This window comes from Parus major, chromosome 20 (assembly GCF_001522545.3).
Source record: "Parus major isolate Abel chromosome 20, Parus_major1.1, whole genome shotgun sequence".
NCBI classification, from domain to species: Eukaryota; Metazoa; Chordata; class Aves; order Passeriformes; family Paridae; genus Parus; species Parus major.
In genome coordinates, this window is record NC_031788.1 from 7,634,009 (window position 1) to 7,645,914 (window position 11,906).

General features: G+C 60.8%; 2 protein-coding genes across 5 annotated transcripts in view; one reads left to right on the forward strand and one right to left on the reverse strand.

Annotated features, from left to right (window-relative positions):
* Positions 1 to 2,112, forward strand: part of LOC107213116 (tyrosine-protein phosphatase non-receptor type substrate 1-like) — an 11,847-nt gene extending 9,735 nt beyond the window's left edge. For both annotated transcript variants that reach the window (XM_015647168.3, XM_015647167.3), the window contains one exon: positions 627 to 2,112. In XM_015647168.3, coding sequence (XP_015502654.1) covers positions 627 to 881 — 255 coding nt within the window. In that variant the 3' untranslated portion in view covers positions 882 to 2,112. The remainder of the gene's footprint in view (positions 1 to 626) is intronic.
* An 872-nt stretch (positions 2,113 to 2,984) lies between these two features.
* Positions 2,985 to 7,558, reverse strand: PDYN (prodynorphin). Of its 3 annotated transcripts, XM_015647211.2 has the most exons (5): positions 7,394 to 7,478; positions 6,812 to 6,972; positions 5,243 to 5,301; positions 4,438 to 4,585; positions 2,985 to 4,181 (listed from the first exon to the last, which is right to left on the reverse strand). In XM_015647211.2, the coding sequence occupies exons 3-5, from the start codon at positions 5,260 to 5,262 to the stop codon at positions 3,621 to 3,623; spliced, it is 729 nt and encodes a 242-aa protein (XP_015502697.1). In that variant the 5' UTR covers positions 5,263 to 5,301; positions 6,812 to 6,972; positions 7,394 to 7,478; the 3' UTR covers positions 2,985 to 3,620. The 3 variants fall into 3 exon arrangements, with proteins under 3 accessions (XP_015502697.1, XP_015502698.1, XP_015502699.1); XM_015647212.2 differs by lacking the exon at positions 6,812 to 6,972 and having other exon boundaries at positions 7,394 to 7,477; XM_015647213.3 differs by lacking the exons at positions 5,243 to 5,301; positions 6,812 to 6,972 and having other exon boundaries at positions 7,394 to 7,558.
* Between the last annotated feature and the right edge of the window lie 4,348 nt (positions 7,559 to 11,906).

Genomic DNA, 11,906 nt, shown 5'->3' on the forward strand with positions numbered 1-11,906 from the left:
CCAGTGAAACATCTCAGTGTCTCCAGTGGAGGGTGGTGGTTCTCCAGTGAAACATCTCAGTGTCTCCACTCTGTGGCTGGAGGTGGAAGAGAGGCTGCCCCAGGAAAAGAGTAGCCACTTCTCAGAATCTTTTCTGCCTTCACCCTCCTTCCTCCTTCCTCCTCCTCCTCCTCCTTCTCCTCCCAGTAAAGTCTGGGGTGGTGCTGCCTGGAGAACCAGCTGTGCGATAGCCAGCCAGGCTATTTGTGGAGTTATTTTGCATTTGGTGACGCAGCTATGAGCAAAGTCGTGATCAGCAGCAATCTGTCCATCCCACCCAGGTTCTGCCAGCTCCCGCGTGGGCATCGCTGGGCAGTCTGGCCCTGCTGGGATGGAGTGGCTTCAGTGACAGCTCTGGAATGGTGGCAGTGGTTTTGAAGCCAGGACAGGGTGATAGGGTGGCTGACGATTGGAAGCTGGAATGGGGTGTAGAGCATGGCTGCAGGGTGGTGGCTGCTGGCATTGTTCCCCCACACAAGCAGGGAACAGCGGTCCCCTGGGCCGAGCTGCAGTGGGATTGACTCCAGAACAGGGCTGTGGGTACAGGGGCATCTTCCCAGAGGAGGAACTCTTGGTGCCTCTCACAGGAATCCGACCCCAACAACCTGACCTACGCGGACCTGAACTTCGACAAGGAGAGGAAGACGATCCGGCGGATGGTGGAGATGAGCCAGCAGTCGGAGTACGCCTGCATCCAGACCAACCAAGCGCCCAACGGCGACGACAACCTCACCTACGCCGACCTGGACATGGTGCACCTCAGCAAGGCGCCCAAGCGGCCGGCCCCGCGCCCCGAGGAGGCCGGCTCCGAGTATGCCAGCGTCCAGATCACCAGGAAGTGAGCAGTGGCTGTTGGGACCCCCTGTCCTGCGGGGAGCAGCTCTGCTCCTCTCCAAGACTGTTCTCTTGGAAGCACTGGGAGCGATGTGAAGATACACTGCGGTACCTGTGTTTTAGGATGGAAATGGAGCCCACCACACTTGTGGGGGGTCTTCTCCCATCCAGAGAGACAGGATTTTTGGGGGCAGTTTGGTCCTGGGGCTGCCAGCTCCATACCTTCAGGACCCCTGTGAGGGCTTGTTCAGCCTCAGTGTGCCGGGTTTGCCCGCAAGCAGATTCAGCCAGCGGAGCAGCAGCTCCTTGGGAAGCTCCAGCTGGGCTGAGGGGACAGGTACAGTGCCTCCACACCAGCTCTCATGGGGATGCCACTGCCTGGCCCACGGCTCCCCAGGACCAGCAGGGCCCCCACACTGCCTTCTGGGGCTCTGCCACCACGCCTGGACACCAAACTCTGGCTTTAAAGGAAGGACCAAAGTGTCCGCCTCTCTTCCCAAGTGTCCCTTCTGCGGGACCTCCGTCTCGCCCCAAGGCCAAGAGGCTGGAAGGCCGCTGAGCCGAGGCCCCCACCCTGCTGTCCAGGGGAGCTCCAGGTCTGGCTCTCCAGCACCAAGCATCCTCTTCATCATCATCATCTTCCTGTGCACAGCCTTGCCCCGCACTGGGACCCACCAGTGCTGCCCCAGGCTTGTACAAAGCGTGTGAGGGCCCCCCAGCCTGGCTCCCCCCGGGAGCTCCCCGCAGGTACCGTGTAACATGTTTTGACTGTTTGACATGTAACTGTTAATTTTTAGAGCTGAAACCCCCAATGTTTTGTGTTGTACGTGGGTGTACTGCTGTGTACTTAACACTAGAATAAGATGTGCAAAATTAAGACCGAGGCCTCAGTAAAGAATCCCCCAAACCCTACAGAGTTTATAAGAGACTTATATGCTCCCCACCCCGTACCCCAGCTCTGTCTTGGGGGCCAGGCAGGCTCCCCCAACCCACCCATGGGGACAAATGTCTTCCATGTGCCCCCTATCTGGGCCACCATGTGGAGCCTTGCCCTCTGTTGGCTCCTGCAGCAGTGGAAATGTGGGGGGCTTGGGGGCACTGGGGTCCTTGGGGGTGCTTTGGGAGCAATGTGACTGCTTGTACAGACTATTTTTTGGGTTTTTTTGTTGGTTTTTTTTTTTCTTTTTGCTTGCAAGATATTTTTATAATAAAAGTGAAAAGTCCTGTGCTGCTCCCGCACATCAGCGTGTCCCTGTGCTCAGGGGCGGTCACCTTGTCACTGGGGCTGCAGGGTGGGGTTGGGGTTCTGTGTGTCCTGCAGGGAGGAGGAGAGGAGGGTTCATCCTGCACAGCCCTGTAGTGTGTGCTGGAGGGAGGGAAGAAGGAGGGAGGTCGAGGCTGGGATGAAGGCTTTGGTGCTGGAGGGGAACAATGCACCCCATGGGCAAGGACTGACCAGGGCCTGGCCCTGCTGCATCTTTAGCTGGAGGTAGCTGAGCTGGAGCTGGGGTGCCCAGACTGGTGTGCAGGCAGGCTGGGTGCTGGCTCCAGCCCATGCTGTGAATGAGCTGAGTGTTCCAGGGACCTCCCTGCTTTCCCAGCCTGGAGCTGGGGTGCCTGGGCTGTGTCTGGGACATGAACTGTGTCTCACCAGAGCCAGGAACTGCTATGTGAGGCTACACACTCAAAAGTGAAGTTGCTGCCCAGGCTGGGCTTCCTCAGCACTGAGTTGCTGCTGGTGGTGTCACACATGAGTAGAAAAAGGACAGTTTTCCCCCTGCCCTCAGCACAACTGTCCCTTCCCTACTGGGGCAGCAGCTGAGATTCCCAAGGAAGTCTCCCCTCCCTGCTGCTGCAGGAGATACTTTCCAGCATCCTACATGTCCCTGCAGCAGGCTGAGCATCCCTGCTTAGCTGTGATGGCCCTGTCACACTCAGGACATGGCTCCAGAGGTGTGTGGGGTCCCGCATTCCTTTTGGCACCCATAGCATGGGAAGGATACCACCGTGTGCTGCCTGCAGGTCTCACAGCCAGCACCCTGGCCCATTCAGGCACCCCAATTTGGGATGCTTGCTCTGCCCTGCAGAGGAGGCTCAGCACCCAGCATGGCTTCAGCTTCGTTGGCATCTGCCTTTTATTTACTGCAGGGGGGAGTTGGGTGTTGGGGCAAGGGGCTGACCCTTCCTCTAGAGTCGTTCTTGGAGGGGGAACCCAGGGGCACAGGTGGGTGCTGGGATCAGTGGGACACTGTGAGAGGCTCAGGAAGGGGAGCGGGGGCTGGGCTCAGCACCGCTGGAGCACCTGGTGATGGTGCTGTGGTTCCACCAGCCACCTCTGCCCATGGCCACGGATGGCAGCCACCTCCCTGATCCTGCCCTGGCTCATCCTTCCCAGAGCTCAGATCCCACTGCCCTGTACCTCAGCTGTGATGGTTTCCAGACCCTGCTGTGCTCCGGCAGCCGCGGGAGGACGGAGGGTACGTGTCCTCAGCAATGTGCCCCCGGGAGCCCTGGGCTGGGCCACAGCCACACCACCAGCACCCGGAGGAGTGGCACTGTCCCTTCGGTGCACAGGATGGGCAGGTGAACCAGAGAGAGATAACTGGGGATGGAACTCATGGTCCCCTGGGGGAATGAGGCAAGGGTGACACCAGCCATAGCGGGCTGGGCAGGGGACAGGGCTGGGGGCGATGGCACAGTCGGGGTGGCAGTGTGGGGACCGTGGTGCTGCCGTCCCACGCCTGGCTCTATAGGTCTGAGACCTCCCCTGAGTAGGCGCTGGGGTCCTCGTCCGACCGTGTGATCACCTTGAACTGCCTCCGCAGGAAGCCCCCGTAGCGCTTCTGATTGTCCCACTTGAGCTTGGGCCGGATGCGGCGCATGAAGCCCCCGTAGCGCTTGTGCAGCTGCTCCTGGCCCTCAGCCCCAGCACCCGTGGGCTCTTCATCCCCGTCCCCTGCCGGCCCCGGGTAGTCCTCGGGGGCCGCTCGCTCCCCTGGCTTGCGGCTGAAGCCCCCGAACTTCTTGCTGAGGCCGCCCTTGCTGTGAGCGTTCTCACGGAGCAGGGACAGCAGCTTCCCCTTGGACATCATCTTCATGAATCCTCCGTAGCGCTTGGCCGGTGCCAGCGGCAGCTCTGCGGGGCCCAGACCCTGCTCCGGCTCTGCCTCATCCTCCTGTGCCTCCTGCGGGGATGGCTCTGTCCCTTCAGCCAGGGCCACCAGCGGGGCCAGGAGCGCCAGCGCCTTCCTGCACATCTCCCACTCGGGGCCGGGTGACAAGGAGCCCTGGCATTCCCACAGGCACATCTGCAAGACAGCGGCCACAGGTGCTCGAGGTGAGCCCCTGCCTTCCACCCCACCCCACCCCAGGTGTGTCCCCACGCCAAGGCCCGAGGTCTGTGCCCACCGTGATGCTCATCTCAGTGAGAAGCCGAAGTTTGCACAACCCCAGCACCCTGGGGTGCCCATGACTGCCAGGTGCCACCCAGCTCTGCCACCCTGCCCCCGTGACACTCCACTGCTGTGGCTCCCTGGCTCACATCTGTGTGGAGCCAACACTCACCAGGGGCTGGACGCTGCTCTCGGCACCGCGGGTCTGGGCTGCGCAGAGGGAGCACTGGGTGACACAGTTGGCAGATGCCACCGCAGACAGGGACAGGCAGAGTGCCAGTGCCAGTGCCCGCCTTGCCATCTCGCCCCGCAGACACTGCCTGGAGAGAGGAAGACAGCACAGAGCCTGTCACCATCACTGTGCCAGCTCTGGGGACCCATCACCTCTCCACAGGCACTGAGCACCTACCACCTCCATCTGGGAGCTGCTCCCGGGGACATACACAGGGACCTGTGCCATGCCCATTCCCGTATGACTCACCTCCAGATTCCGCTCCCAGAAGGGACATGACAAGATGTGACCCTTTACCCTGGCTGCAGCCTGGTCCTTGGTACAAGGCCAGAGCCATAGCCAGTCCCTGGTGGCCACCAAGTCACTGTGGACATGGCCACTGTTGTATCTCATAATTTCATCTCATCTCAGTTCCATCCCATCTATCCTCTCCATCTCTCTTACCGTACCATCAGAAAGTAAAGTCCCTTTTTTCCCCAGCACTGGGTTTCTCTGTGATTGCCACGTCTGCATGGTGCAGGCGGATGAATCACCAGCTCTTCCCCTTGGCCTTGGGGAAAAGAACCACAGCAAACGGAGGCTGCTGTGGCAAGTGGATGGGGAGATGCCATGACCCAGTGTGGACTCACTCCAGGCTGCTGTACCCCACACCAGTACAGCCTCATCTCCACTCCCACCCACCAGGTCTGCTGGGTTAGTGCATCAGGAGAAAGGGGGAAAAAGAAGGACTTTGGTTCAAGCTTACCTGTAGACCACAATCACCATCCTCCAGACATTTGAGAGCCGTGATGGAGCCTCTGGCCTCTGCAGAGGAGGACACTGTGCTCAGCTGGGAGAGGGGCTCTGCAGGTGGCAGTGCTATACCTGACCCCAGGTGAGGCTGGTGGGGCCACTGCCAACCTTGGCTGCAGTGCCTCAGGATCACAGTGCCACCGGCACCTTGACAGCCCCAGAGCAAAAGCCAGCCCCAAAGGGGTGCACTGGCTGCAAACCCCTGCCTGCCTCCATTGCTACTTTTATCTAGGGTGGGTAAGGCATGACCCAGAGGGATCTGTTACACATTAATGACGCATATTAGAGACTATTGTGTTCTCCAGCAGTAGCTGCTAATGTACTGTAATTGGTACTGATGAAGAAATGTTAATGCCACAGTATTAATTCATGCTAGATTAAAATTTAATTTGAATTATCTGCACCATCGTGTGTCGAGCTGTCTGCATTCCTTGGCTGCACGGCCACCAGCTCCGTGAATCCTCCCAGTGCCCTGGCAGCACGGCAGGGAACAGGGTGGCAGCTGCCCAGAATGGCAGGGGCACAGTGTCACCTCAGCCAGCGCTCGCCACTGAGACATGGGGACGGTCCCTTATTGCATCAGGGCCACCGAGACAGCACCGAGGAGCGATCACACACCAGCTGCACAGGTAGGTGCCAGCTGCAGCACTAGGGGGAATGAAGCTCCCAAAAAGAGCTGATGACTGCTTCCCAGAAGCCCCACCGGGAACCTTTTCCCTCCCTCTCCCCACCCGTTTCCCCTCCCTTGCTCCTCTGCTGCCGGTAGCCCCGTGGGTGCAGCCAGAGCAGCGCGCAGAGAATGGCACCAGGGATGTTCCTGTGCTGGGAAGGAGCTGCTGGTTTGTCTGACACTGCACAGTTCATACCTCTGGCATTCTGGACACCGTGTGTCCCATCCCTGTCACCCTACTGCAGACAGAGGATTTCATGGCACTCAGGGGAGCTGCAGATCTCTGAGCACAGCGTGGCCAAAGACACCCTGGCACACCCCACTGCAAACGTACCATGTCCAGGTGGTGCTACAAATGTCCTGGCAGTGCCCTGCCTGCCCCTGAAGCTGGGATAAGGAGGACTGGCAAAAGAGGAAAAGGAGAAGAAAACAAAGAGCTTTGGACAAAAGAGGAAAGAAGCAGCAGGGAGGGAAAAAGCGAAAAGAACACAAAGGGAGAAAGAAGAAAAGCAGAGTTCGAGCTCAATCCTGTGTTACCTGGAGGAGCCGGTGCCCTCCCTCCTGCAGGAACACCTTGGAAGGATTGTGGCAGGGTCTGGCAATGCCAGCACTGAGTCCCAGCCTCTGTGGCCACTCTCAGCACATTCTACCTGTGCCAGGTGCCTGCCGGTGTCCCTTCGTCTCCTGTCTCATTTCCACCTGAGTCTTCAAAGACCAGGCTTTGTGCTGGAAAACCCCCAAGCTGCATCCATGCTCCCCAGGGGCCAATTTACAGACCTGGTGACCCAAGGAGGGATAAGGAATCAGGATTGTGTGTGCCAGAGAGCAGAGACTGACCCCATCTTGACTAACCTGTGATTATACCTAATGAAGGATGTGAACAGCTCTCCCAGACTGAGCAGATCCCTCCTCCCACACAGGTCCAACTCCACAGGTTTGGATCCTGCACATATTTCTGGTGGAGAAGAACAGTCAACCTTCCAGCAGCTCCTTTTCTCACCTCTAAAAATTTCCTGGAAAGACCGTCAGGACAAGGCTTCTCAAAAAAGCTGGTAACTTTTAGAATAGAATCACTTGAAACTCAGCAGCCACACTGCTGTTTGAGCCAAGAAGGGGGAGAGATAACCCCCCATCCTCTCTGCCCGCTCCCTTTGCCCCTCCAAGCCCTGGGTGATCCTGCTGCCAGGATGGCAGGCACGGCAGCAGCACGGAAATGAACCCCAGCAGAGCTCTGGACAAGCTGTTCATGGGCTCTGAAACCACTCAAGGGACGGGAGGGACCTGCAGCCATGTGGAAGCTCCCCAAAATAATACAAGTCCAACCACAAGCCACTCTCAGGGGGTGTTCTTAAACTGTCGCTTTTTGGGGAGCAAGAGCGATCCCCTGATCGTGCCCACATAATGGAAGGGGAATGACAACCCCGGCTGCCCTACCTGCCGCTGCTCCCCGTCCCGCCGAGCACCCGCTTCGCCAAGTCAGGACGGGTCGTGGCTGATGGGTGTCCCTCCACGGGCGTCAGGCTGAGCCAGTCATCGGTGGCAAGGCCACAATGGCAGGTGGCCCCACGGTGCTGCCCGGGTTGTCCACCGGACTCGCCGCCGGCTGCCTCTCACCCCGCTTTTATGGCCACGGAGTCTCCTCCTGCGGCGGGGCCCGGCTGTGCGCGGCGGCAGAGCCAATCGGGGCGAGGGAAGCTGTGAATAATCAGCCCCGCAGCATCCCCGCCACCTCCCGAGCAGGCTCGCCCGCACCGCCGAGGCCTCCCCGCAGCCCCCGGCCGCCCCGGGAACCGAGGTGCACATCCCACCACTGCGGCTGCATCGCTCGGAGACTTCCATCGTGCCCAGCCTCGGTCCTCAGGGCCGAAACGCGTGCCCCAGACAAGGCAGAGGACTGGGATGGGGTCTGTCCGTCTTCCCACACAGCTGCGTCCCAGAGGGGTTTGACTGCTGGGAGGTGTGAATCCCCTGGACATCAAATTTAAATCCTGTCAAAGAAGGATAGAGGGGGAAAGGTGAAGCCCTGATCTCCTCTCACCCAGCTCCCCAGCCTGGGGAGAGGCACCGTCCTCGTGGCGACGCTGGGGAGAGAAGTGAGCCCATCCAAAGCTGCTGGGAAGGGAGAGGGTGTTCATGCCCCGGGAAAGGAATGTCCCAGCCCACACAGGCAAGCTGCTGTCAGGTGAAAAAGCTTTTGCATAGAAACCCCCCAACCTCTGCAATGCCAGGGCTCAGAGGCACAGGGCTTCCCCCCATCTCCACATCTCCCCAAACCCCCTCCTCATGAGGGCAAGCACAGAGATGAACCAAAGGGGCAGGGGGAGCTGGATGGGAGGGAAAAGACACCCCCACTTTCCCCACTCTGCCCTGATTCCTGTTCTCACACATTTCCAAGTCTGATTTGGGGACAAAGGAGAGCAGCACTGGGGCAATGACAGGCAACCCCTGAACCCCTGCACCGCTGTCCCACAGCACCCTGTCACAAGAGATGTGTGGGACAGGGGTCCGAGGTGCAGACCCCACAGGACATCCTGTGCTGGTCCCCACACCCGGTGGGTGCAGACACATCCCCTGCGTCGCTGGCAGTGCAGCCAGCCCTCTTGCCTTGAAGATGGAGCTATTTTTATCGGAGCTCAAGAGGGATGTTTCCCAGCAACCTGCTGTTCTCCCAGCTCGAACACCAGCTGCTGGACCTGGTGCCCCCTTGCTCAACCCTCCCAGCACTGGTGAGGGAAGTGGGGGGCCATGGACATGGCTGGGACCTTCTGCTGGGCACCCAGCAGCCACGGCTGCTGTACCTGTGGTGCTCCATCAGGGCGGGTGATCAGGTCATTCGGCATCCTCCTGCACCCTGAAAAGCAGGCAGGACCCCACGGCTTTTGTTTGGAGGTGGATTTTAACTCATCCAGGCCGGGGGTGTGCCAACACAGGGGGACTAAGGGAGAGGGCATGGGGTGGGGAGTGAGAGCCCTGTATCCTCCTCAAGGCCAACGGAGGAACCCATCCCTCCACCTCTGGTGCTGCAGCAAGGGGGGAATGGAGCTCAGGCCCCACAGGGGCAGAGGGCAGCCACGGCCCCACCTCGCTGTATCGGGATGTGCTGGGCTGTGCAGGCACAGAACAAAGCTGAGAAGAACAAAATGCATCTGCAAACGACCACAACACCCTGGGCGAGGGGCTGTGGGCAGCCCTCAGGCAGTTTAATCCTTTCTGCTGGGATTGATGGCTGTGCGGGCACCACAGACACGTTGGGGTGGAGCATTTCTACACCAAAGCCATTATTTTTATATGAATATGTATCTATGTATATATGCACCCAGCGGCCTGGGGTGCAGTCACTTCCCCGCACAGGGTAATTGCACACAAGGGAGATGTGTTAGAGGCTGAGCAAATCCCAAGGACGCAGAGGGAAATGTGGTTTGGAATAAGGTTCTTCCCTTTGGGTGGGAGGTTGAGTTGCTCCTGTCCCCAGAGCAAAGTGCCACAGATCTACTGAGCTGGGAAAGAGGGTCCTCCACGGGTCCAGGGCGTGGAGGGTGACAGGGTCCCCCGGGAGAGGAGCTGGGAGCCAGCCCACCCACCACCAACTCAACTTAATATTCATCTGTCTTTTCCTAATGGGAAAGTGTCTCTGAGTCACACTGACATTTCCCTGGGACAATGGTAATTAAGTATCTGGATAAGTGAAATGTGCGGTAATAGAAAAGTTAACTTTTCCTAACTACATGAGTGAAAGGCGCGTTCGGTGAGGAGGGGGCCGAGCGTGCCAGGCACCCGCGGAAGCAGGTGGGAGTTAATGTCAGCTCACGTCACACGGCGCTGCCACTCTGCCCCTGAGCCCCCAGGTCCCCACCGAAGGACTCTCCCCCAGACAAAACAGGGCTCCCCATCCCGGGATGGGGTAAATCGCCCTTGCAGCTGGTCGGTACAAGCTCTTTCAGCGGCCGGACTGTCCCCAAGCAGAGGGACCGCGACCCAGAGCTGCCGGTGGGAGCTTTCCTAGCAAGGCAGCCGCCAGGCTGTGGATCCTCCAGCACGGTCAGCTTTATCCCATTCAGGGACAGAGCTTTTCCAGAAACTCCCAAAACGTTTGCACTCCTGCCTGGCCGTGCCGGAGGCAGGAGAGGGAGGTGTTCAGACGCATTTTGTGGGACGTGGGGAGAAACGCCGGGTGGGTGATGCCCGGGGTTCTGCTGCAAACCGCCCGCGGGAGCTCCGATCGAGCGTGGCCGCACCGGAGCGAACCTGGGGCAACGGGGGCACCGGAGCAGGGGGCAGGCAGCGCTGCCCAGGCGGGCACACGGTGACCTCCCTGCGTGGGCAGGAGGCACAAGTGCCACTCGACGGCGATACGAGAAGCGGCGCTCTCGTAAACACGGCGAGTCACGCCGCTGCCACCGTCCCCGTCGCGCCAGGCTGCCGAGAGGCACCGGGGGCACCGGGCTGCGTCACTACCCCCGCAGCCTCCCCGGGAGGCGAAGTGGCTCTATTTAAAAACAAATTGAGGTCAAACCACTTGTAGGAGCTGCAGCCGGCGCCGTGACACCGCGGGGCAACCCCGCATTAGAGTCGCCGGTGGCTCGGGGAATCGCCGTCCCGTCCCCGGGGGGACCAGCTTGACGCAGTGGGCTGGGGTACGTGATGGCAGCGACACATGGCTCAGCAGTGGGTCAAGAAATCAGGGAGTTTTGAGAGCTCTTCCGTAAACCGGCTCTGAAGACGCTGTCTTTGACCGGCCGCAGTGCCCGCTGCCAACGGCACCGCGCGGGGGGCAGGAAAACGCGGGAGAGGCGGCTGGAAAAGAACATTTTGCGGGGTTGGATCGCCATTCCCTCCCCAAATCCACGGGGAGCGAGACGGCGGTGTGCAAAGCCTCGAGCCCCGGCGAGCTGCCAGCCACCAGCATCGCCAGGAACAGAATGAGATCCCCGGGCAACCAGGAGCGGACGGATGCCCACGGCTCGGGGGGGTGAAAAACAATTTGGGGACGGGACAGGGACCTCTGTGGTCCACCCCACCTGCTCGCAGGAGAAATGCCACCAAACCAGCCCCACAAGACAGCTCCGCGGGGACACGGCCATCCCGGGGAGACACACTGCAGTCCCACAGTCTCCCCCCGGCCCTCGCCACCCCTCGGGGTCCCGGCGTAGGGCGGCCGCTCTTGGTGACCAGTGCCCGTCCCGCCGCACGGACTCCCGGTGGGTGCCCCCAAAACCCTCGGTCCCGGCCCGCAGGGCAGCGGGATCCTCTCGGGATCGCAGCCACTTTCCCGGGGAACTTCCAGTTGGAAACTCCCTGGTGATCCTCGGCAGTGGCGTCGAACTTTCGGGGTGAGCGCGGCGCCCGGGAAGGGTCCCTGAATGCTGTGAAACCGCCCCCGAGCCGCGCGTCCGCCCTTCCCGGTGCGGCTGCACAGCGCCAGTTCACCGAACATCAGCACCACGCGGCTACCGCTGGCGCAACGGGTCCCGGGGATTTACCGGCTCCCGGGGATTTATTTGGTCCCGGGGCACCACCCCCTCCCCGGGGAATCACCTCCTTGACGGCATCACCTCCCCGCCGGGTCATCACCTACAATGTGCGCACCGCCCCCCTCCCCGGTGCACCGAGCTACTGCCGGCGCACCGTGTCCCGGAGCATCACTCCTCTGGCGGCATCACATACAGCCCTCCCCGGTGCACCGGACCCCTTGTACCGCACGGCTACCGCCGGTGCAGCTCTCCTCCCAACCCGCCCCGGGGCATCCCGCCCGTCCCGGGGCGGTGGGAGGGGGCTGCTGGGGGCGGGTCACCCCCCGCCGTTACATAAGGGGTTACGTCAGGGCGCGCGGCCACGCTCTTATCCCACCGCCACTGCCGCCGCTGCTCCCCCACCCCTCCCGTTCGCACGCCGCCGCGCGGCGCCCGGCCCGGAGCCCCCGCCGCCGCTCCCCAGGTGAGCCCCGCGG

Excerpts from the sequence above, each read along its gene's own strand:
- PDYN (XM_015647211.2), bottom strand. The coding sequence starts at position 5,262 with ATGGTGATTGTGGTCTACAG. Across the intron at positions 4,586-5,242 it reads ATGGTGATTGTGGTCTACAG|GCAGTGTCTGCGGGGCGAGA; the intron begins GTAAGCTTGAAC and ends TCCTCTCTCCAG. Across the intron at positions 4,182-4,437 it reads AGAGCAGCGTCCAGCCCCTG|ATGTGCCTGTGGGAATGCCA; the intron begins GTGAGTGTTGGC and ends GCTGTCTTGCAG.